At 35.4% G+C, this 22,469-nt stretch overlaps 1 protein-coding gene across 1 annotated transcript in view; it reads left to right on the forward strand.

Moving 5' to 3' along the window:
- The window catches only part of ptprua (protein tyrosine phosphatase receptor type Ua), a 404,456-nt gene that overhangs the window by 52,452 nt on the left and 329,535 nt on the right, over positions 1-22,469 (forward strand). The window contains exon 3 of the mRNA XM_073821437.1: positions 10,293-10,421. Within this exon, the coding sequence (XP_073677538.1) occupies positions 10,293-10,421 (129 nt within the window). The remainder of the gene's footprint in view (positions 1-10,292; positions 10,422-22,469) is intronic.

Below are 22,469 nucleotides of genomic sequence, written 5' to 3' on the forward strand. Positions count from 1 at the left end.
TACTGGTTCTTAGCTGGTTTATGCTGGTCCTGACAAACGCCAACAGCTGTCATTATCGCGAGCGATTTCTTTCGATTTCATAATTGTGCGATTAAACCGTCTGCAATAGTAAACGCGGAATAGCGTAGCTTTTCAGTGAACTATGGCTCTGTGTACTAAACGCTGCTCCATTTGAAAGCACCTGCTGGAGATTTACTACTGATTACACAACAGGCTTTACTGAAAAAAAAAAATAATGTGCATGGAAACTGCCTTCTTTTAATCGTGCAGCCCTAATTAAAAGTCAGAGATTTTAATATGAACTCAAGGACTTCTCCTAAAATGATCTGAGCGTTCCATCCACAAAGCTGTGTCTATTTTTTGTTTTTATAAAGTAATTTTAAATAATATTTCAAAGAAATGTAACAGACAACTTTAAGTTTCCTCTGCAGTGAATTTGCAACCTCTGAGCAATAACATTTCCTCTGGGAATGCACACACACATATGAACACAGTTTTAATAATTAGAATTTCATTAAATGCATAACTGAGCGCTTGCAGAAGCAGAGGATCATAGGCAAAGCCTGCACTAATGAGGAACATCAGTGGAATGTGTCAACACAATGCAGTTAAAAGAGCTGAGCAACTTCTACACCCACAAACACACTCGTTTCAGACAGTGCCACAGTGGTTGTGAGGTGTGTGTGTGTGTGTGTGTGTTCGCACAATCACGCATTCTGAAACAGCTATACAAACACCTAAATAGAACAGAATGGGATCTTGAGACACTGAAGTTATTTTAATTTCATGTCACCTTAAAAGCACAACGGCCTTAGCTGGCAGCCATCAAAGACTCTATAGCGCAGCGCTTTTCAACCAAGAAGCTGGGACACACTAGGGGGCCTCAGCACACTTCCAAGAGGGCCACAAGATGACTTTAAATTATATTATTATTTATTAATTATATTACTACTAATATATTAATATTTCTAATATATTTATATATATAAGGTGCAATATAGTATTCAGTTAAAATTATTTTATTAAGGAATACACAGTTCTTAAACACAAAATGAATTGGTTAAATAACTGTATTATAAATCATTAAGATTTTTTTAATCGTTTATAATGTTTTTTCAAAGTCTCCTATAATCACCAAAGCTGTACTTATTTGATCTAAAATACATTATTAACAGTAAAATTCATACATATTATTTCAATTTTAAATAACTGTTTGCTATGTGAATATATTTTAAAAGTATAATTTATTTCTGTGGTAAACGGCTGTTTTTCATAATCAATACTCCATCCTTCACATTATGTATTCTTACTTGCATTACCTTTCAAAGTGTTTTCAGCATTGACAATTATCGGAAATGTTTCTTGAGCACCAAATCAGCATATTAGAATGATTTCTGAAGGATCACGTGATACTGAAGACTGGAGTAATAATGCTGAAAATTCAGATTTGCATCACAAGAATAAATTATATATTAAAATGCATTCAAATAGAAAACTATTGTAATAGCATTACTGATTTTACTGTATTTGAATAAAAAAGCAAAAGTCCTTTGAAAAAACATTACAATTTGTAATTATTCCGAACTTTTGATCAGTAGTCTCCTTTGTGTTCTGTTAATATTATATATGTATGTGGCCTTTGAATATAATGTTACAGAGATATTGGTCTTCAAATCAAAAAGTTTGAGAATCACTCATGTAGCACATGTGTACACAGATCAACAAATACATTGTAAAATAGTGCAACAGATTGCAAGAATGCATCCTTTGTCAAGTGTGTGTGTATGTTATTGCCCTGAACAGATTAGTTCAAACTGAGTCAACAACTGGCCTGAAAATGAAGTCAGACACACCGCAGGCAGGTTGAGATGAGCAGTGTGCTTATAATGCCGGAGACTGGAGTAATGCCTCTGCATTATTAAAGCAACAGATGGAAAGGTAAACAAACAAAGGGAGCGTGGGCCCCGGAGCCACCCTCACCGTAGTCCATGAGCCGGGGTCTGGCACCAAGTCAGCCAGCCTCTTTAGCACCTTAAAATATCATGCTGTTTAGAGACATTTATGAGTTTACCAAACAGCCAAATGGAAGTCTAGGAAAAAAGTCTGGTATGCTCACCAAGGCTGCATTTATTTGATCAAAAATACTGTACAATGTAGTAATATTGTATAATATTATTAAGTTCCCTGCTGAAAAAAAAAAAACCTAGGCTGGTTGGCTGCTTTTAGCTGGTCAGCAGGCTGGTTTTAGAGGGTTTTTTTGTCACTTTCCCAGCCTAATCAGGCTGGCCAGGCTGGGAAACCAGCAGCTCAAAAAGACCAGCTTAAACCAGCTACTTCCAGCCTAAACCAGCTAAGACCAGCCAACCAGCCTAGGCTGGTTTTAGCTGTTTTTTTCAACAGGGTTGACTTGAGAAAGCCAACATACTGAAATGCTATTTAAACTTAGTGTTATTATTAGTATTATTATTATTAGCAACTTGCTAATCAAGTTAGAAACAGGCTAGCGACATGCAGCAATCATGCCAGAAACATACTAGCAACAAGCTAATCATGTTAGACACATGCTAGAAACATGCTAACAACTTGCTAATCATGCTAGAAACATGCTAGCAACATGGTAATCATGCTAGCAACTGGCTAATCATGCTAGAAAAATGCTAACAACATGTTAATCATGCTAAAAACAAGCTAACAATATGTTAATCATGCTAGAAACATGCCAACAACTTGCTAATCATGCCAGAAACATGGTAACATGTTAATCATGTTAGACACATGCTAGCAACTTGCTAAGCATGCTATAAACATGCTTGCAACATGCTAATCATGCCAGAAAAATGTTAGCAACTTGGTAATCATGTTAGGAACTTTGCTAATCATGCTAGTAACATGCTAATCCTGCTAGAAACATATTGACAACATGCTAGTAACATGTTAGCAATGCTGGAAACATGCTAACAAAATGCTAGTAATGCTAGAAACATGTTATCTATCTATCTATCAAACATTAAGCTTTTAAACCTATTTTAAACTATTTCAGACTGAAAACCATCAAACTTAAAACTTTAAAAACTTTTAAAACATGAAAATCTTTTAAAACTTTTTCAACTTCTTAAACGTTTTTTTAAACTTTTCAAACTTTTTCAAACTTTCTGGTCCAGCTTTCTCAAGCCAACTTCAAAGTTTGTCTTGGTAAACTTTTTTATCTAGTTACAATTTAAAACAGCTTTTTTCTGTGTGGATGTATTTTAAGATGCAATTTATTCCTGTTTTAAAAGCTGAATTTTCAGCATCATTACTTCAGTCTTCAGTGTCACATGATCCTTCAGAAATCATTCTAATATGCAGATTTGCTGCTTGAGAAAAAAGTATGATTATCAATGCTGAAAACAGTTGCTTTTCATGAAAAACATTATACAGTTTTTGAGGATTCTTCAATAAATACAAAGTTCTGAAGCATTATACATGTCTTTACTGTCACTTTTTTTTGCATCCTTGCTGAATAAAAATATTAATTTATTTCAAAGTATATGTCCTGTTTATTATGCATATATGTTTATAGGAGAGGAGAGAAGTGTGTGTGTGTGTTTGAAGTGGAACGCCTGTGATAGTTTCACACCAGAGGAACAGCGAGAGACAAAGCGAGCGATAATAATCGTTGACATCGCAATTTCTCACTCTTCATGGTAGTGGTGATAAAAGCTTTACAGCTCTTCTGTAATAATCATTATCTTTGCTTTTCACAGACCACAGCCTCTGATGATGGCAGCTCTGACTGTAAAGCAGTGTTTACAATGACAGAGAGTTCCTTCACAGACAACTGCGGACTGATCTGAAAATCCAGCTCTTAAATGACTGGAGATGGCAGCTGCGGATTATAAACCCATGTAATATAAGCCTGTCTTTGCTGTTTAATTTTGACAAGTAGAGCAACTGAAAGACTTCCTTGAGAGCTGCTCTTGTAGCTTTGAGAGGAGCAGTGTTTAATCCGCTAGAGACTTGGTCATGATGATGGATTCTTTAAGATGCCAGAAAGCTAAACCTTTTCTTAAACAAACTGTGAAGGCTTTCTGCTAGTCTTGTGGTCTGAATACAATTGATGCGGTGGGTGATTCGATCATTTTCACTTGGCATCAAAATAGAATGCTGTTTAGTGCAAATGCATCATATGTGCATTTAAAGACTGGGCAAACTTCTTTGTGTTTTGAATGATTCAAAAGTAATTTGTTATCTAGAAGATGTTTTATTGGCCACCACCTGCATGGTTTTAGACAATCTGCCAAGTGTAGCCTAACAAGAGGAACACAGAAATAAATCAAACTTAGACTGAATAGAATTTCAGTCTGTATTCATGTCTACAGTGGACATGTCAGAGCTGCACATCATCTCAGATCATTCACTGACATTCAAGTACAGGCTACACTTCAGAAACAGTCAGACTCAAGGAAATCCTGCTTTGTTTGCAGTAGAAAGACTCTGCGTCTGTTTAATTCTTGTTATGAGAATAGTGTGCAAAATATTTCTGAAAATATTGAGCATTCAATAGAATTTGCAGTGTAAGTTACTCAAACCCTTCACCTTCCCCAGCTCCACCTGTATAGATCTGCTATGGGCTATTGCATATGCTACTTGTGCAGCAGCAGCATGTCTTAAATACTCACAGCATCATATCGGCATATATATTGGCAGTAGCAAGTTCATAATTTACAGCAGCAATCATCTACAACAACGGTAGCAGCAATTCATCAGCAGCAGCGTAGCAAATAGATTCTGCCAAGACCAAACACATTAACATCGTCATATCCATTAACATGCACTAAACTTTTGAGAGTTGTCATGATAGAACTGTTTCTATTTGAATATATAGTAAAATGTAATTTATTCCTCCGATGCCAAGCTGAATTTTCGCTTTGAATTTCAGCATTATTACTCCAGTCTTCAGTCACATGATCCTTTAGAAATATTTCTAATATGCTGATTTGATCATTTTCACTTGGCATCAAAATAGAATGCTTTTTAGTGCAAATGCAACGTATGTGCATTTAAAGACTGGGCAAACTTCTTACTTTGTGTTTTGAATGATTCAAAAGTAAATTTTTTATCTAGAAGATGTTTTATTGGCCACCACCTGCATGTTTTTGGACAATCTGCCAAGTGTAGCCTAACAAGAGGAACACAGAAATAAATCAAACTTAGACTGAATAGAATTTCAGTCTGTATTCGCTGCTTACATCATGTCTACAGTGGACATGTCAGAGCTGCACATCATCTCAGATCATTCACTGACATTCAAGTTCAGGCTACACTTCAGAAACAGTCAGACTCAAGGAAATCCTGCTTTGTTTTCAGCAGAAAGACTCTGCGTCTGTTTAGTTATTGTTATGAGAATAGTGTGCAAAATATTTCTTTAATTTATTTCCAAAATTGTGTGTAAATATAGTTAAAAACGCAAATGTCAATTTAAAGGGAGGAAAATCATAAGCTTGCTTTAATGTGGAAAAAACAATTGAAACTAAGTCATTTAATTTCAGACAGACGGGGAAGATAAAGTGGTTGTAGTAACTTCAAAAACAGAAATGCAGCATCCGTCTGCTGAACTGGGGCTCTTTTAATGTAGCCAGTTTTGTTGATTATAATGGGAGTGATTCAGTTTTGACGTGTTGTGATATGTCTCTCGCATCTGCTGCAGACAAGTTCTCATGCCATAATAGAAACACACTGTTTTGCTACTGATTTTATACAAAATACATAATGGATGCATATTACTGGTAACTATATAACAGACCAGGATTGTTCCCTGATGGGTTGTTTTTGCGATAATGACCGGCTGACTGTACATTATCCAGTAATTAGCAGGATAATATTCAGTCAGCCAATCATTATCTTTTTTTTTTGTATTTATTTACTGTAAGAAAGCAATGGGTGATTTGGCAAACTAGCATAGCTAAATAAGAAAAGTGCTTGTGTGGGAAAACTATTAATTATTACTTGTAAGGGTAATAAATAGGGTAATAAAAAATACAAATAAAAAAAATAAATTATGTAAAAAGTTTATTTTTTTTATGGTTTTTGAAAGACGTCTCTTATTCTCACTAGAGCTGCATTTACTTGAAGAAAATACCTGTAAAATTCTGAAACATTATTACAGTTTAAAGTAAATGCCAAGTTCTGTCATGAAACTCTAGATGGCACAGTGGGGAATTATTTTGTATGCTAATGTTGTATGTTCGCCCACTTTCCGAAGGGGTCAAATACTTATTTCACTCATTAAAATGCAAATCAATTTATAACTTTTTTGAAATGCATTTTTCTGGAATGATTTGTTTTTATTCTGTCTCTCACTGTTCAAACAAACCTACCATTATTATAGATGGATAATTTCTTTGTCAGTAGGCAAACATACAAAATCAGCAGCAGGGCTCTGAACCGGTTCAAGGAACGAAAATGAAAAACGAAAACAAATGACATTGAACAGGAACAAAAACGAAAACGAAAACAAAATCAATTTTAATCGTTCTGAACAGAAACGGAAACAGAAATTCCAAATTAACCGGTTAATAACGGTATTTTTATCGTTCTCTTTATTATATCAATTTGGCAGACCAAAAACATGAATTCCAATTGTGTGGGCAAATGCGATGGTGACGCATACAACTTGAAATGCCCGCCAAGCAGACGTCATAAGCAGAGCCCTTTCTGATGCGACGAGCTTAAGGTTAGCACATGGCTGTTTCATGTGCAAAGGTATGTTTAGGTTTAAGTTATTGTAGCCTAATTAAAACTTGTAGTTTAAGTAGGCTATAGATTGACTTTTTTTTTTATAAAATATTTTGCTGAAGCCCATCCAGTTTTTCCAGTAGCCTATTTGGTATATTATAATTTAAGTTGTTGATCTGTTGTGTTAAATGTAAAAAAAAAAAAAAAAAAATAAAATAAAATCTGTTGTTGTTTTATAATGTTACAATGCATTACGTTTTATTTTACTTTTATGCATTAAATGTAAAATCATAACTATCTGGAGTTCTGTTTTGTTTGAATGAAAATAGCCTATTATGCATATTAGCTAAGGAATAAGTCAACAGGTTTTTATGGCAGATTAAGCCGTGTGGTCAGGATGTTAAGCGGATGGTCTTGAAGGGGCTTATTTCGCTATAGTATTATCAAACAAGAAAATAGTTTTTTAAAAATTATTAGCGCGTTTGTAACGAGTTTCCAGGTGAACTCGTTTACTTTTGGTTTTAAAGACTATCTATCTATTGCGCCTTGTAATAAAATAACGTTTATTAACTGGTATTTTTTCTAGAAAACCGTTTTCGGAATGTATTGTTAATGAGGAACGCAAGAACAGAAACGTTATAATATCGATTCTGCTCGGAGTGAACCGAACAGATTTTTTTTCCGTTTTTAAGCCCTGATCAGCAGGGGATCAAATAATAATTTTTCCCACTGTACTTGGCACAAGCTGATTGGTTCATGTTTCATATGCAGCCAATGAGCTTGCTGCTTTGCATTTAAATTGCTGGTGAGTATTCAATAGAATTTGCAACCTGAGTTACTCCGAAACTCTCCATCTTCCCTAGCTCCACCTGTATAGGTGCTATGGGCTATTGCATATGATACTTGTGCAGCAGCAGCATGTCTTAAATACTCACAGCATTACATCAGCGTATTGGCAGTAGCAAGTTCAGAATTTACAGCAGCAATAATCTACAACAACAGTAGCAGCAATTCATCAGCAGCAGCGTAGCAAATCGATTCTGTCAAATACATTAACATCGTCATATCCATTACCATGTAAACAATCTTTTGAGAGTTGTCATGATAGAACTGTTTCTATTTGAATATATAGTAAACTATAATTTATTCCTGTGATGCCAAGCTGAATTTTTGCTTTGAATTTCAGCATAATTACTCCATTCATCAGTCACATGATCCTTTAGAAATCATTCTAATATGCTGATTTGCTGCTCAAGAAACAGTAAACAGTAGTGTATTTGTTAACCCTGCTGAAAAAAACAGCATATGCTGGTTAGGTAGGTTTTGGTGCTGGGATGCTGGTTTTTGCTGGTTTATGCTGGTCCTTTGCTGGTCCTTTGCTGGTTTATGCTGGCCATTTGCTGGTTTATGCTGGTCCTTTGCTGGTTTATGCTAGTCCTTGACCAGCAACATGACCAGCATAAACCAGCAAAAGACCAGCATTAACCAGCAAAGGACCAGCATAAACCAGCACCAAAACCTACCTAATCAGCATACAGTATGCTGTTTTTTTTTTCAGCAGGGAATCCAATGTCAATGTAAGTGTAACTTTGAACAAAATCAACCTTTGACCAATAAGAATCAAGGGGCTGAGATTGCATGTCTTTGCTGAGATGTTCTGCTATTTGTGTAAGTAGTTTGGTCCACTTTCATGGCTCTGGCTATAATTTCGCCACCTGTAATGTGCGTGAGAGCATGTGGCTGTGAGAGTGCTTCTGTTTTTAGATGCTACTCTAGATGGAGTATTATTAGCTTCTGTTGAGAGCCTGCTGATAGCATGTTCCCCCAAAACACACACACACGAGTAGGTGACCTCACACCGGCGATAAGTCTATTATGTGCGTTTTGTGCTCTGTCTCTGTGTCTCTGGTGTGATGCTGATGTTTGTCAGCTGACAGCAATCACCCTGACCCGTCTTTACCTCCCTGTCCTCCAAGCCTGGAGCTAATTGAGCCGAAACACACACCTCCACTTACACACAAAGCTGAGAAAAACCAGAGCTATTAGATGCAATTAAGGAAAACAAAAGGCACCGAAAAGCTTTTAGCTGGAGTCTGAGTTCAGGTGTGACACTCAATCATTTTTTTTTTTTTTCCTGAGATGATGCCACATCAGTACATGCACCGCTGAGAGAGTCTTTTCGTTTGCCTCATTAGTTTTAGTGCGGGTGATTAGCCTCTTCACACTACACACCGTTCCAATTGGTTTTCCAAATCCATTTTTTAGACTCTTCACACTGTTATTTTACAAGTAATGGACCCCAAACCGATCTGTTTGTTTAGACAGTTTTGTCAATGTACAATAATATACAAAATGACTGCATCTTTTATAATCAGACACCACTTTGTTGCATAAGTTGTGTACGTATTATGACAGTTCAAAAATCAAATGCCTTGTGAGTGGTAGTAAAATAAGGTCATACTCTATTGCATATTCATATTCTATTGAAAACAACCAGCTACACTAATCTTAACATGAGATAAAAACCTAAAACTGAAGTAGCCATGGCATTTTAGCTTACTTTCGCAAGTCATTTAGCTCTTTTATTGTGAAGTGCAAGTGCAATGCTGTACCAGGTGCGCTACCAAGCAAGTTTACTATGAAAAGCCATATATATGGTGTTTTGTTGTAGTCGGATCATAATTTGTGTGAAAATGAATATAAATAGTTGATACAGCTGCAAACCGCAGTGCAATAGGTATGTTTTCGTAGTTTTGCTAATTGTAGATGGAGGCATTTTTTTCCAATAAGCCTAGGTTGGAAAATCCAAAATAGGTTTATTTTACTCTTTGTAAACAACTAAACAGATTTGAGTCGGATCTGCCAAAAAATCTGAAAAAGAAGTCTTTCTTCTTAGTGAAAGATGCAGAGTCCTGTGTCACTCCTGAAAGATTGCAGCTACAAAGCAAAGTCGTAGTTTTGTGCGGAATATTTAATTACTCGAACACAACAGCCCTGAGGTTCCTTCCCCACTACAAAACTAGCAAACTCACAAAGTTATTTACAGAAATACATCATTTGCCTAAAGCAGCAATCATCACACTGTTCTCATAAAAAAAGAAAGTTTTAAAAGTGTGATCAAAAATGTGAAGCTTTTGGTTGTTTGTTGTTTAAAGAGGTCATTATCAACTCATTTTATTTTCTTCCCTGAAGTCCTTTATGATGTTGGTCAAGTTTTAATGCACCAAAAACAGATGCAGTTTAGTTTCTCTTGATTTTTTGTTCTTTGCAATTGAGCAGGCTGTTTTTGCTACTGTACCTTTAAGAAGTATTTATTCAAGTAGCTTTATGCCACCCTGGGTGCTGCCATGTACTTGTGAAATAATTTTAATTTTCTGCACGTGTCAGGTTCAACTTCAGTTGAAGTAATACCTTGTGCTGCTCTTTTTTTTTTCTAAGTAGAATGTTGGAATTTATTACTTAAATTTAAAAATATATATATATTTCAGAAGATTTCTGACCTACAAAAGCAAAAGGTAATGCAAATTGACCATCTAAATATAGTTTGGTTCTAACAATGTGTTCTCTCTCCCCAGCTGGCTGCACGTTTGAGGAAGACTCTGACCCCAGCCTATGTGAATACAGACAGGCACAGGAAGATGATTTTGATTGGCAGCTTGTACGGACCTACAGCTGGCCGCACATGACCTCTGACCTTATACGAGGTGAGTTTTGTTGTACTTTGCTGTAATAAATGCTTGATTGTAATATACTGTTGAATGTTTCCCATGTTTTTCTGTATGTGAACTGGCTGTATCTGAAAAACCTAAGAAAGCACTGAATGTGTCCTTAAGGAAAAAAAAAACAAAAACAAAAAAAACAATTCCAGAATCCACTGCAACATTCTCAGTGAAAAAAATAAATAAATAAAAAATCAGCAAAAACAGTCGAATCTGAGGTAAAAAAACAAACAAACAAACAAAAAAATTAAAATGAGTTCAGTTAGTATGGAGCCCTAAAACAGACATGGTGATGGAAAAAAGGAGGTGGGAAGGGAAAAAACAAAAACAAATGTTTTAATGATTTTGCATTCTCTCGTAAAATATTTGGATTCCCCTCAGAAATTTTGTGTTTCCATTTTGATAAAAATAATATAAGGAGGGAGAAAAATAATTATGTTTCAGTGCTTGTGTTTGTTTGCAAAAATACTTTGCATGCTTTTACAAAACATTTGCATTCATTTGCAGAGTTGCGTTCCCTACATATCTTTGTTCTTTTGCAAAACATTTGTGTTTCTTTGCAAAACTATTGCGTTCTTTTTAAGAACATTTGAGTTTGTTTGCAAAAGAATTGTATTCCCCCAAGTAACTTTGCATTCTTTTGAAAAACATTTACATTTACTCAAAAGTATTGTGTTTTCTATGTAAATTTGCGTTAGTTTGCTAAAGTGTCAATCCACCAAATAACGCTTTTTCACAAAACATTTGCGTTCACTTGTAAAAGTATTGCATTCATCCAAGTAACTTTTTATTTTTTCACAAAACATTTGCAGTTACTCTCAAAAGTATTGTGTTACCGAGTAACTTTGCATCCTTTTGCAAACATTTGTATTCATTTGCAGAAGTATTGCATTCTCCTGAGTAACTTTGTGTTCTTTCTCAATACAGTACATTAGCATTTACTCACAAAAGTATTGCGTTCTTAGAGTAATTTGACATTCTTTCATTTACACATAAAAAATAATGCATTTCTCTGAGTAACTGTTCATTCTTTCACTAAATATTTGCGTTTATTCTAAACGCAATTCCCCGAGTAACTTTGTGCCCTTTTGCAAACATTAATGTTCATTTGTAAAAGAATTGTTTTCGCTTGCATACTCGTATGTGGCTTTACGCATCAACCCCACAGCACCAATCGTAATGTAGACCGACTCCGCTTGCATTCATTAAATATGGCAGAAGTGCCGGTACGCAAGTACGCAAAAGGACAAAATACAGAAGTGCCTGCGTACCGGCCCACTTCAAGCACTGGAAGCAACATAATATCTGGTTTAACTAAAGCGCTGCTCCACTGCCGCTGGCTGAACAGAGCAGACGCACATATAAAAAGAGAGAGAGGTGCGCGCGCATTGGGAGACCTTGCGCTCGTTCTGCAAAACCGGAGAGCCTCAGAAACTATATTAGGTTTGTCCAATTATGTGTTTATGTATTGTTGCTAGACACTTTTCGCTAGGTTGGCAACATTGTGCATCCATTTCTTTAAACATAGGCTAGGTAGTGGGTCAAACAGAAAATGTGCTCTGCATTAATCGCACATTAATACAATTAGTGCCGTTAAAATGAATTTGCGTTAACGCATAATTAACGCGTTAATTTTGACAGCCCTAGTCCTTAGCAAACATTTGTGTTTGTTTGCAAAAGTATTGCGATCCCCTAAGAAGTGAGTGTTCGCACTCAAAAGCACTGAAATATAATCCCCCTCTCATTTCTTATTTGTTTCCATCACTTTGTCCCCTTAGGAACTCTGTAGTTAGCTCGTTTTGTGCTAGAGTGTATGTTTTTATCTTAGCAACATGCTAACCCTGCTGAAAAAAAACAGCACATGCTGGTTAGGTATGTTTTGGTGCTGGGATGCTGGTTTATGCTGGTCCTTTGCTGGTTTTTGCTGGTCCTTTGCTGGTTTATGCTGGTCGTTGACCAGCAACATGACCAGCATAAACCAGCTAAAACCAGCATCCCAGCACCAAAACATACCTAACCAGCATGTGCTGTTTTTTTTTCAGCAAGGAACACTAAACTCATTTGCAATCAACAGTGAGTGAGTTAGCCAGCTGCCTTTTGTGTTTTAAGTCACTCATGATGGTTAGGAAGTTGCCTTATAGAAAGCAGTATATGTAGCCCTAAAGGACCTTACTATGTTTTGGAATACGTGTAGTGTCTTTGTTCTTCAAAGTCCACATTGTTCATAAGAGGAAATACATCTGAAATGCATCATACTCATCTGTTTATCCTGACCACAAGCATAGAGTGTTCTAGCTACTCATAGTGTCTTGCTGAAGTGTCTTTGGTAACGTCCTTCAAAGTATAAATGTGTTTTAAGTATCACTTCAGGCCGTGTCCTGCTGTTCAGGTAGGAGTGGTGTGTTAACATGCTTAGCGTTTAGATGGTTTCAGCGGTAATTGTACATCTCCACAAGGTATATGGGGAGCCTCAGAAACACACAGGGCTTTTTCCTACTCTAATAATGGTGATCGAGTCTAAATAGTAATTTGTATGATGTGAAATTGTGGAAGCTCTGGTGTGCATTATATGTTTTTACACATCTACCGTAAGTTCTCTCACGGAGACAACTGTGTTTTGTAATGTTTGTTTTCATCAATATAGTGAGTATCCATGAATCATCAAACAGTTGAAGAATTTCTGCAGTTTTTACCAAGATAGTGGTACACTCTTAAAAATAAAGGTGTTTTAAAAGGTTTCCCTTGGATGGTTGGCTGGTCAGGCTGGGAGACCACCAGCTTAAACCAGCCTGACCAGCCTGGGAGACCAGCTAAAATCATCTACTTCCAGTTTAAACCAGCTAAGACCAGCCAACCAGCCTAGGCTGGTTTTAGCAGTTTTTTCAGCGGGGTCTTCAAGAGATGCCATAGAAGTTCAATTCAATTCTTTAAAGAACCATCCCTTTCTTACCTTTTTATAATCTTAAGAACCTTCTTTTGCCACAAAGAACCTTTTGTGAAACTGAAAGGTTCTTCAGATGTTAAAGGTTCATTATGGAACCATTTAGACAAAAAAGTTCTTCTATGGCTTTGTGAAGCACCTTTATTTTAAGCGTAAATCTATGTGGCTGTGTGTCTACAATTTCCTTTGACTGATACATTCATGGAAACCAAAAAGTAATGTGCTTTTCTTGCCACAATTGCATTTAACAAATTTAATTAAATGCATAAAATAAATAAAATGAGCAAATTAAAACTTAATTAATGATAGCAACCATCAAATCTGCATTGATTCCAGACTTTATTTGTCATGAAAAATCTGTTGGTTTGTATTTATCAGCTTTCTAATAAAAAGATAATCAAATGAGTTCAAATACTTTTCTTTTTGAATTCATTGGATTATCCAGTAGATATTACAGTGTGATTAATAATATAAATTATTTGATTAAAAAAAGAAAGAAAGAAAGAAAGAAAGAAAGAAAGAAAGAACTATATGATACTGCATATACCATTATTGTGATCTAATACTCACAGAGTGATATAAACTGTCTACTACTCTGGATCCATTCTAGTGGCACATAATGTTGTTAACTGGACATAAGGAGCTTGAAGACAATCTGTGGCACTTTGTGTTGACATTTCTTTGAGTAGCCGTCCAATACTGCACTTATCTGGAGGGTTAAATTCCATCAAAGCTGCTAAAGACACTCCAATTGAGACAACAGCTTAGTTTATTGGGTGCTATTTGCTCAATATTATTGATCCATACTGGGGTATGTTCAGCATGTCAATGAAGGGGAACTGGGAAACACAGACAGAGAGAGAGAGGAAAGGTAGACGGGTGTAATGCAGGTCTGACGGAACAGACCGGCTCTGTAGCATACTGATACTTCTGTGAAAACTCTGTTAATCTTTTGTATTTCAAGTTTAGCACTTTTGTTTCAATTCAAGGTTTCATAGGTTGCCTTGAAAGGTGCACTAATTAATTCTGTTCTGTTTTGCGACTGGTGTGTCTATTAAAGGGGCCGTATAATGTTGCTAAATAGAGCATTATTTTGTGTATTTGTTGTATTGCAATGTGTTTATGCAGTTTGAGGTTCAAAAATGCTTCAGTTTTTACAAAACTCATCGTTGAAAACCAAGGTCTTCTCTGATTGGCCAGCTATATGGTGCATTGTGATTGGCCGAATACCTCAAGTGTGTGACGGAAATGATACGCCCCTTACCATGTCGTTTCACGGCGCGATGAGACAGAAACAATAAAACCCATTATAAACGAGGCATTTGTTGCATCTAGTGGGGACATAACTACTGATTATAATAAGACTCATACTGTCTTTTTAACCATAACACCATGTCTGCATTTGCGATCGTAAAATGAGAAACAACAAGCACTACTCTACACTGCTCAAAACTTGCATTTGAATAGTCAGTACTGAATTCTTTAAATATGAAAACGTACTTACAGGCCATCAATCAGAAGCACAGACTGTCTTTGCAACATTGGAATTGGCCCACTTTATAGACTTAACTCTTTGTGTACAGCTGGCATTGTAACCAGCTCTCCCAGGTTCAGGAAACAGTCCTCCATGAAATGCACATCACCCATTTGAATATTTGCATTGCATTGTTGCGGAACAGTGTTGTAAATATAACTTGACCACTGATTTCTAGTTGTGTCCTCATTTGGAAGGCTAAACAAAGTACTTTTGCTTTCACAATGAAACACACTGCGTCTCCACAACATGGCAGCTGCAACGCTATTACAGGTAAAAGTTACACCTTCTTGCTTTCCATATACATATGGGTGGTGTTATGCTAATCTACTCACACCGTGATGTGGACATGTGGGTCGTGTTTGAACGAGCAGTTTTAGGGAGGTGTGGCTAAGTCTTAACTTTTATAATAAATATTGTGTCGGTTTTGAGACTTTAAACTTTGTAACTTTATAGATCTTATCTATGCACAAACAGCTCCAAACACCACTCCAAAGGCAAAGGAAAACAAGAAACAGCATCATATGATTTTTACTTTTAATAATAGTACTAATAGTATTTGTATTTCTACTAAAATTCTGTTTAAAATAATGTATGAGATGAAGACTTTTTGGTTGAGTAATCAATTAATGAGTATCAAATTCATCTTAAGTATCTCCTCTGGCCCCAGCTGATGAGGTTTTGATGAAACTATAACATTTGCCTGATAAAATGACATTGTTAAAGGGGTAGTTCACACAAAAATAACAATTTTTAACATTTACACACCCTCATGCTAAACATACTTGACACATACACTCTTGACACAAAAATACAGGTGCTTTAAACGGTTCATCACAGCGATGCCATAGAAGAACACCACACTTTTTGGTTAAGGGTTCTTTATAGAACCATCTCTTTCTTACATTTTTATAATCTGAAGAACCTTCTTTCGCCACAAAGAACCTTTTGCTAAACAGAAAGGTTCCTCAGATGTTAAAGGTTCTTTATGGAACCATTTAGACAAAAAAGGGTATTTTATGGCATCGTGAGGCACCTTTATTTTTAAGAGTGTAGAGCACATCAAATGTGATAAATGGAAGGGTATTGTAAGTTTGGCGAAACATATTTGTGTTCTTTCTCAATACATTAACAAGCATTGCATTCTCCGAGTAATTTGGCATTCTTTCACAAAACTTTTGCATTTGTTTGCAAGTGCCGTTCCCCTCGAGTAACTTTTTGTGTTTTTTTCTCAAAACATTTGCGTCTACTCAATAATGCATTCCTCTGAGTAACTATTAATTCTTTAACAAAATATATGCATTTACTCCCGTATTGCGTTCCCCAAGTAACTTTCCCCCTGAGCTCATTTCGCAAACATTAATGTTCATTTGAAAAACTTTGCATTTACTCTTAAAAGCATTGTTCCCCGAATAACTTCTTTCTTTTTCTTTCTTAATACATTACCATTTACTTAGTAACTTAGCGTTTTTTGTTTGTTTGCAAAAGTTAGTCATTCACCTCGAGTATCTGCTTTTTTACAAAGCATTTGTGTTTGCTCGCAAAAGTATTGCATTCCTCAGATAAATAGTTTATTATTTCACAAAACATTTGTGCTAACTCTCAAAAGTATTGCATTCCTTAAGTAACTTTTCATATTTTTGCAAACATTTGTTCATTTGTGTAAATTTGTGTTTGTTTGCAAAAGTGTAACTTTTCTCTGAAGTAACTATTTTTTTACAAAACATTTGCTTTCACTTGTAAAAATATTAATCTAAGTAACTTCTCGTTCTTTCACAAAACATAATCTCATATATCTTTTCGCAAACATCTGTGTTCATTTGCAAAAGAGTAGGTTTGCTTTCTCTCAATACATTAGCATTCACTCATAAAAGTGTTGCATTCCTCCAAGTAACTTTTCATTCTTTCACCAAACATTTGCGTTTATTCTCAAAAGTATTGCGATCCCAGAGTAACTTTGTCTCCTTAGCAAACATTTGTGTTTGTTTGCAAAAGTATTGCATTCCCCTAAGAAGTGAGTGTTCACACTCAAAAGCGATGAAATATATTCCTCCTCTCATCTCTTGTTTCCATCATTATTGTAATTTGACTAAACATACGGTTTTTCATTTGTGGCATAACTTACAGTGACAATTCCAAACTTAGAACCTTAGAGAATATTTGTGCTTTGGACAGTAAACAAGACTGTTTATCTTAAGCAATAACGTCAAATGTCATTATGTTTAAATATAACAAGTATAACTAAAGCATAAGTGGTTAAAATTGTGCATATAAACACACTGATTGAATCTGAAGTAATACATTCTGTTTATAGAGAGCACCTCTTAATGCTTCACGTTTTTGGACTAGATCATTAAAACTAGACATGTTTTGGATCGGTAACAGAAGGGTGCCTGGTTTTGGATTTAGTGTGCTTTACTTCAAACAGACGGGCGGTCCCGTGATCTTCCCACTGCCCCCTGCTGCAGGAACGTATCAACCCCGCTCTAAAACTTTGACATGCCGTCTTTGAAGATCAGGTGCAAAAAGGCAAAAAATCTTAGCTAGCGCTGCAGAAATTGCTCTTTGCATTTAAATGGCACATTAGCACGGGCCAATTTTCCCCTTGTTTCCTGACGAGATTGAGATGCTCATTTGTGTTGATGCGGGGAAGCATTGCTGTCTTTGATGTCAAGGTGTAATAAGACGAGCTTTCAGCCTATCGGCTTGTTGCTTCGCTCTTTTCTGACGCTCTTCACGCTGCTTTGTAGTGTGTTGATTAGAGAAATGGATTGAATATATTATTGAAATAAGAGGCAGAGGTAATAAGCTTTAATGGCAGTTTGTTCTTGCATCAGAATGAGAAAACTTTCAGCTGTTTGGAGTCATGCTGAGGAATCTTATGAACTCCTTGACAAACATTTGTTCTGACACTTTCAGTTTAACTGCTGCTGCACACTTTGGATTACTGCTTTCTGGTCCAACAAGTTGCAAAATGAGCTTGATTTGGAACATTTTTCAAAATTAAGGAAGCCCACAATATTAACCATGTCTAAATCTTCTATAACCGAAATGGTGGAAAGCATAGAAGCAGTGCTTTCATTAAATACTGAGTTGCAATGAGTTAGTCTGTGTACATGCTACACTAAAGTCCTTTTCTAAAGACCTTGCAAATCTATAAATAAAATAAAATAGATGCGAGGAAAAATTTTAATGCATTTGCTTGCAAAATGTTTGTGTACCCTTGGTAAATTATATGAGGTGTGAGGAAAAATACAAAGTTTTCATCACCATCTCCCTTTAGTGGCTCTGATTGCAAGGACACCAATGACTTTTGGTGCCAAAAACTTGACAAAGGCAACCACTAACTAATGAGAATTCCAGTTGTTTTTCAGAAATCCAATGTAGTGTTAATCTCATTCACCTCCCAACTCCCAGTACATTCATTCATTTTCCCATTCACCCAATCAAGAAGGAGGTACACTGTAAAAAACTATTTGTTGAGTCAACTTAAAATAATTTGTTACATGGCTGCCGTAAAATTTTAAGTTGAATCAACTCAAATACCTAAGTCAGCAGGGTAACACATTATTTTAAGTTGACTCAACATTTTTATTTTATTTTTTTTACAGTGTAGTACTTTCAAGTTGGACAGCAACATTTCTGACATCCTACACACTTAAAAATATGTTGGTGCTTCACGAGATGCCACAGAATAACCTTTTTGTTTAAATAGTTTCATAAAGAACCGTTAACATACAAAGAACCTTTCTGTTTCACAAAAGGTTTGTGAAAGAAGGTTCTTCAGATTACAAAAAGGTAAGAAAGAGATGGTTCTTTAAAGAACCTTTGACTGAATGGTTTGTTGTGGAACCAAAAATGGTTCTTCTATGGCATCGCTGTGAAGAACCTTTTAAAGCGCCTTTATTTTTAAGAGTGTAACATGAGCTGGAAGGCTAAGGAGAGGCGAAGATGCCATTGACTTGTCATATGTCGAAGAAGAAAAAAAGTGCGGCACTAACTTCTCTAAGATGACATGGTGTATCAGACTGGCTTAAACAAATCCTAATTAAACTGAAGGCCTGGGGCATTGTGAGAGTTTGAGGAAGTCTTTGGAAGTTGGGATGAATGAAGTTACTGTAGCGATCAACCACAGAATTGAAAGAATGTTTGGTAATACTTTACAATACGGCCCCATTAGTTAACATTAGTTATTACACGGCTCCCTGGAATGCTAAATTCTAATTGGTCAGTTGCGACATTGCGAGGCATGTTATTCCCTGATAACAACTGTCGTCATTAGAAACGCAGAATAACACGTTCATACGGATATTTGAGGCACTTCTTTCACATTTCTCGTATCACACCACTGAGCTCTTGCTTGTTTCATTTCAATGCAACTGTTGTCATCTTGTGCCTCTTAAACTGAAACTTTTTTAAATTAAACTGGAGGTTAAAGGAATAGTTCACCCAAAAATGAAAATTCTGTCATTAATTACTCACCCTCATGTTGTTATAAAGCCGTACGACCTTCTTCATCTTTGGAACACAAATAGATATTTTTGACGAAATCTGAGAGCTTTCTGACCCTATATAGACAGCAATGCAACTGACATGTTCAAGGTCCAGACAGTTAGTAAGGACATGTAGTGCATGGTAGTCCATGTGACATCAGTGGTTCTGTTTTCTTTGCACACAAAAAGTATTTACGTAGCTTCATAAAATTACAGTTAAACCACTGATGTCACATGGACTATTTGATCTACACTCTTAAAAATAAAGGTGCTTCACGATGCTATAGAAGAACCTTTTTTGTCTAAATGGTTCCATAAAGACCCTTAAACATCTGAAGAACCTTTCTGTTTCACAAAAGGTTCTTTGTGGCAAAATAAGTTTCTTCAGATTATAAAAAGGTAAGAAAGAGATGGTTCTTTAATGAACCTTTGACTGAATGGTTCTTTGTGCAACCAAAAATGGTTATTCTATGGCATCGCTGTGAAGAACCTTTTAAAGCACCTTTATTTTTAAGATTGTATGTCCCTACTTCCTTTCTGAGCCTTGAACGTGTTAGTTACTGTATGTTGGTGTCTATGCAGGGTTCTGAACGTCTTGGATTTCATTAAAAATTTCTTAATTTGTGTTCTGAAGATGAACGAACGTCTTATGCAGTTGGAATGAGGGTGAGTACACTCTTAAAAATAAAGGTGCTTCAAAAGGTTCTTCACAGCGATGCCATAGAAGAACCATTTTTGGTTCCACAAAGAACCATTCAGTCAAAGGTTCTTTAAAGAACCATCTCTTTCTTACCTTTTTATAATCTGAAGAACCTTCTTTTGCCACAAAAAAACGTTTGTAAAACAGAAAGGTTTAAGATGTTTAAGGTTCTTTATGGAACCATTGTCACACCCCCGGACTTTCACCCCCGAAATATTTTTGCAATTTAAAAAAAGTGGTTTTCTATTGTATTATACTTTAAAAAATATTTTTTTCCTGTGATACAAAGCTGATTTTTCAGCATCACTAGTCTTCAGTGTCACTTTATCCTTCAGAAATCATTGTAATATGCTGATTTATTATCAATGTTGGAAACAGTTGTGCTGCTTAATATATAATATATATATATATATATATATATATATTATATATATATATATATATATATATATATATTATATATATATATATATATATATATATATATATATATATTATATATATATATATATATATATATATATATATATATATATATATATATATATATATATATATATATATATATATATATATATATATATATATATATATATATATATATATATATATATATATATATATATATATATATATATATATATATATATATATATATATATATATATATATATATATATATATATATATATATATATTAGAAAATATTTATATTTTGAATAAATGCTGTTTTTTTTTTTTTACTTTTTATTCATCAAATAATCCAGAAAACGTATCACAGGTTCCAAAACATATTAAGCAGCACAACGGTTTCCAACATTGATGATAAAACTAATAAATCAGTGTATTAGAATGATTTGTGAAGGATCATGTGATGCTGAAGCCTGCGTAATGGTTAATAAAAATTCAGCTTTACATCACAGAAATAAATTATATTTTCAAGTATATTAAAATAAAAATATAAATAAATGTTTTGAATCTCATTTTTTTCCCCTGTATTTTTGATCAAATAAATGGAAATTTGATTAGCATAAGATACTTTTTTTAAGAAACATTGTGAACCAATATTTTTAATGATGGACAAAACTTAATTAAATACAGTAGCCAAAGAAAAATCATAGTACATATCACAACATTTCCAATCAAGTTGTAATTTTGTCAAATTATGCAAAAAGTCTTAAAATATGTTTTATGCATATAGGATACAGAACAGTAGGAAGACAAATGAGTTAATTATTATTTTCCAAAAAAACTTTACAATGTACACTACCAGTACATACAAGATTTTTAATGTTTTATTTTTCCAGTGTTTATCCTAATATCCATTTTTCTTTGCAGAAACTTAGCATTTAAATAGCTAATAGAATATTTCAACACAAATCAGTATTTTGTGTTGAATTATTTACTTACATGGCAAGCTGTATAATAAGCAGGATAATGTACATCCAATTGGTTGTTGTCACAGAATAAACTCTATCGGGGTGATGCAAGACCCTTCAGGGTGATGCAAGTCTTGATCAACCTTTTGGGATTTATTCTGCGATAACAACTGGCTGAATGTACATTAGCTCTTTACTTAATATTGCACATTTTATCACCAAGCTCCAAAAACAACATGCTTCGTATGGCTGTGGCACACAGCTTTATGTGAGGAATGGGCCTTTCACCAATAGTTTTCCCCTCTGTTGGAGCTCAACAATTGGATTTGCTTTTGTGTTTGGTTCAGAAATGATGCTTTCAACACGTTGCACCAGACTTGACATGACTGACACCAAAACACCACTGGTTCTCGTGAAGTGACATGTTTAAAAATCCAGCAGCACTGAGAGCTTCTGCACAGGCTTCATTCTGGTGACACAATTTCTGACTCATTTTCCTTTAAAGTTAGCACAAAACTCCATTTTAGAAGTGGCAAGTTCCTCTATTAGCTCTCCCTCATGGCCCTCGGCAACAGCAGTACAATAATGAGCAGATAATGATGGAATTGTGGGCTTCGTGTGGATTCGGTTCATTCAGAAGTCTATGAGAAATACTCACACACCTATTGGAGAGTCTCTGAAGTCATTACCGTCTCAACCCGAGGAACTGGAAAGTTATGCGGTTGTTTATAAAGCACAGAGTTCGCTGATGCATAGTTTACCCTCCGCAGGCAAACAATCCAAACTCTGTTTGCCTGCCAAACCATGAAGGAGACATATAAGCTGGAATGAGGGGCTCGAGGAGCCTTGATTCCGCTTATGAGCTACTGTGGCTATTTCTGGAGGGGATTTGAGCGCGGGACAGACAGCGAGGGCTGGACTGACATCAGAACAGAGATGACTGGTCTTGTCAGGATAATTGATATCCAGGTAGGCAGGTGTAGGTG

Source organism: Garra rufa, chromosome 17 (assembly GCF_049309525.1).
Source record: "Garra rufa chromosome 17, GarRuf1.0, whole genome shotgun sequence".
NCBI classification, from domain to species: Eukaryota; Metazoa; Chordata; class Actinopteri; order Cypriniformes; family Cyprinidae; genus Garra; species Garra rufa.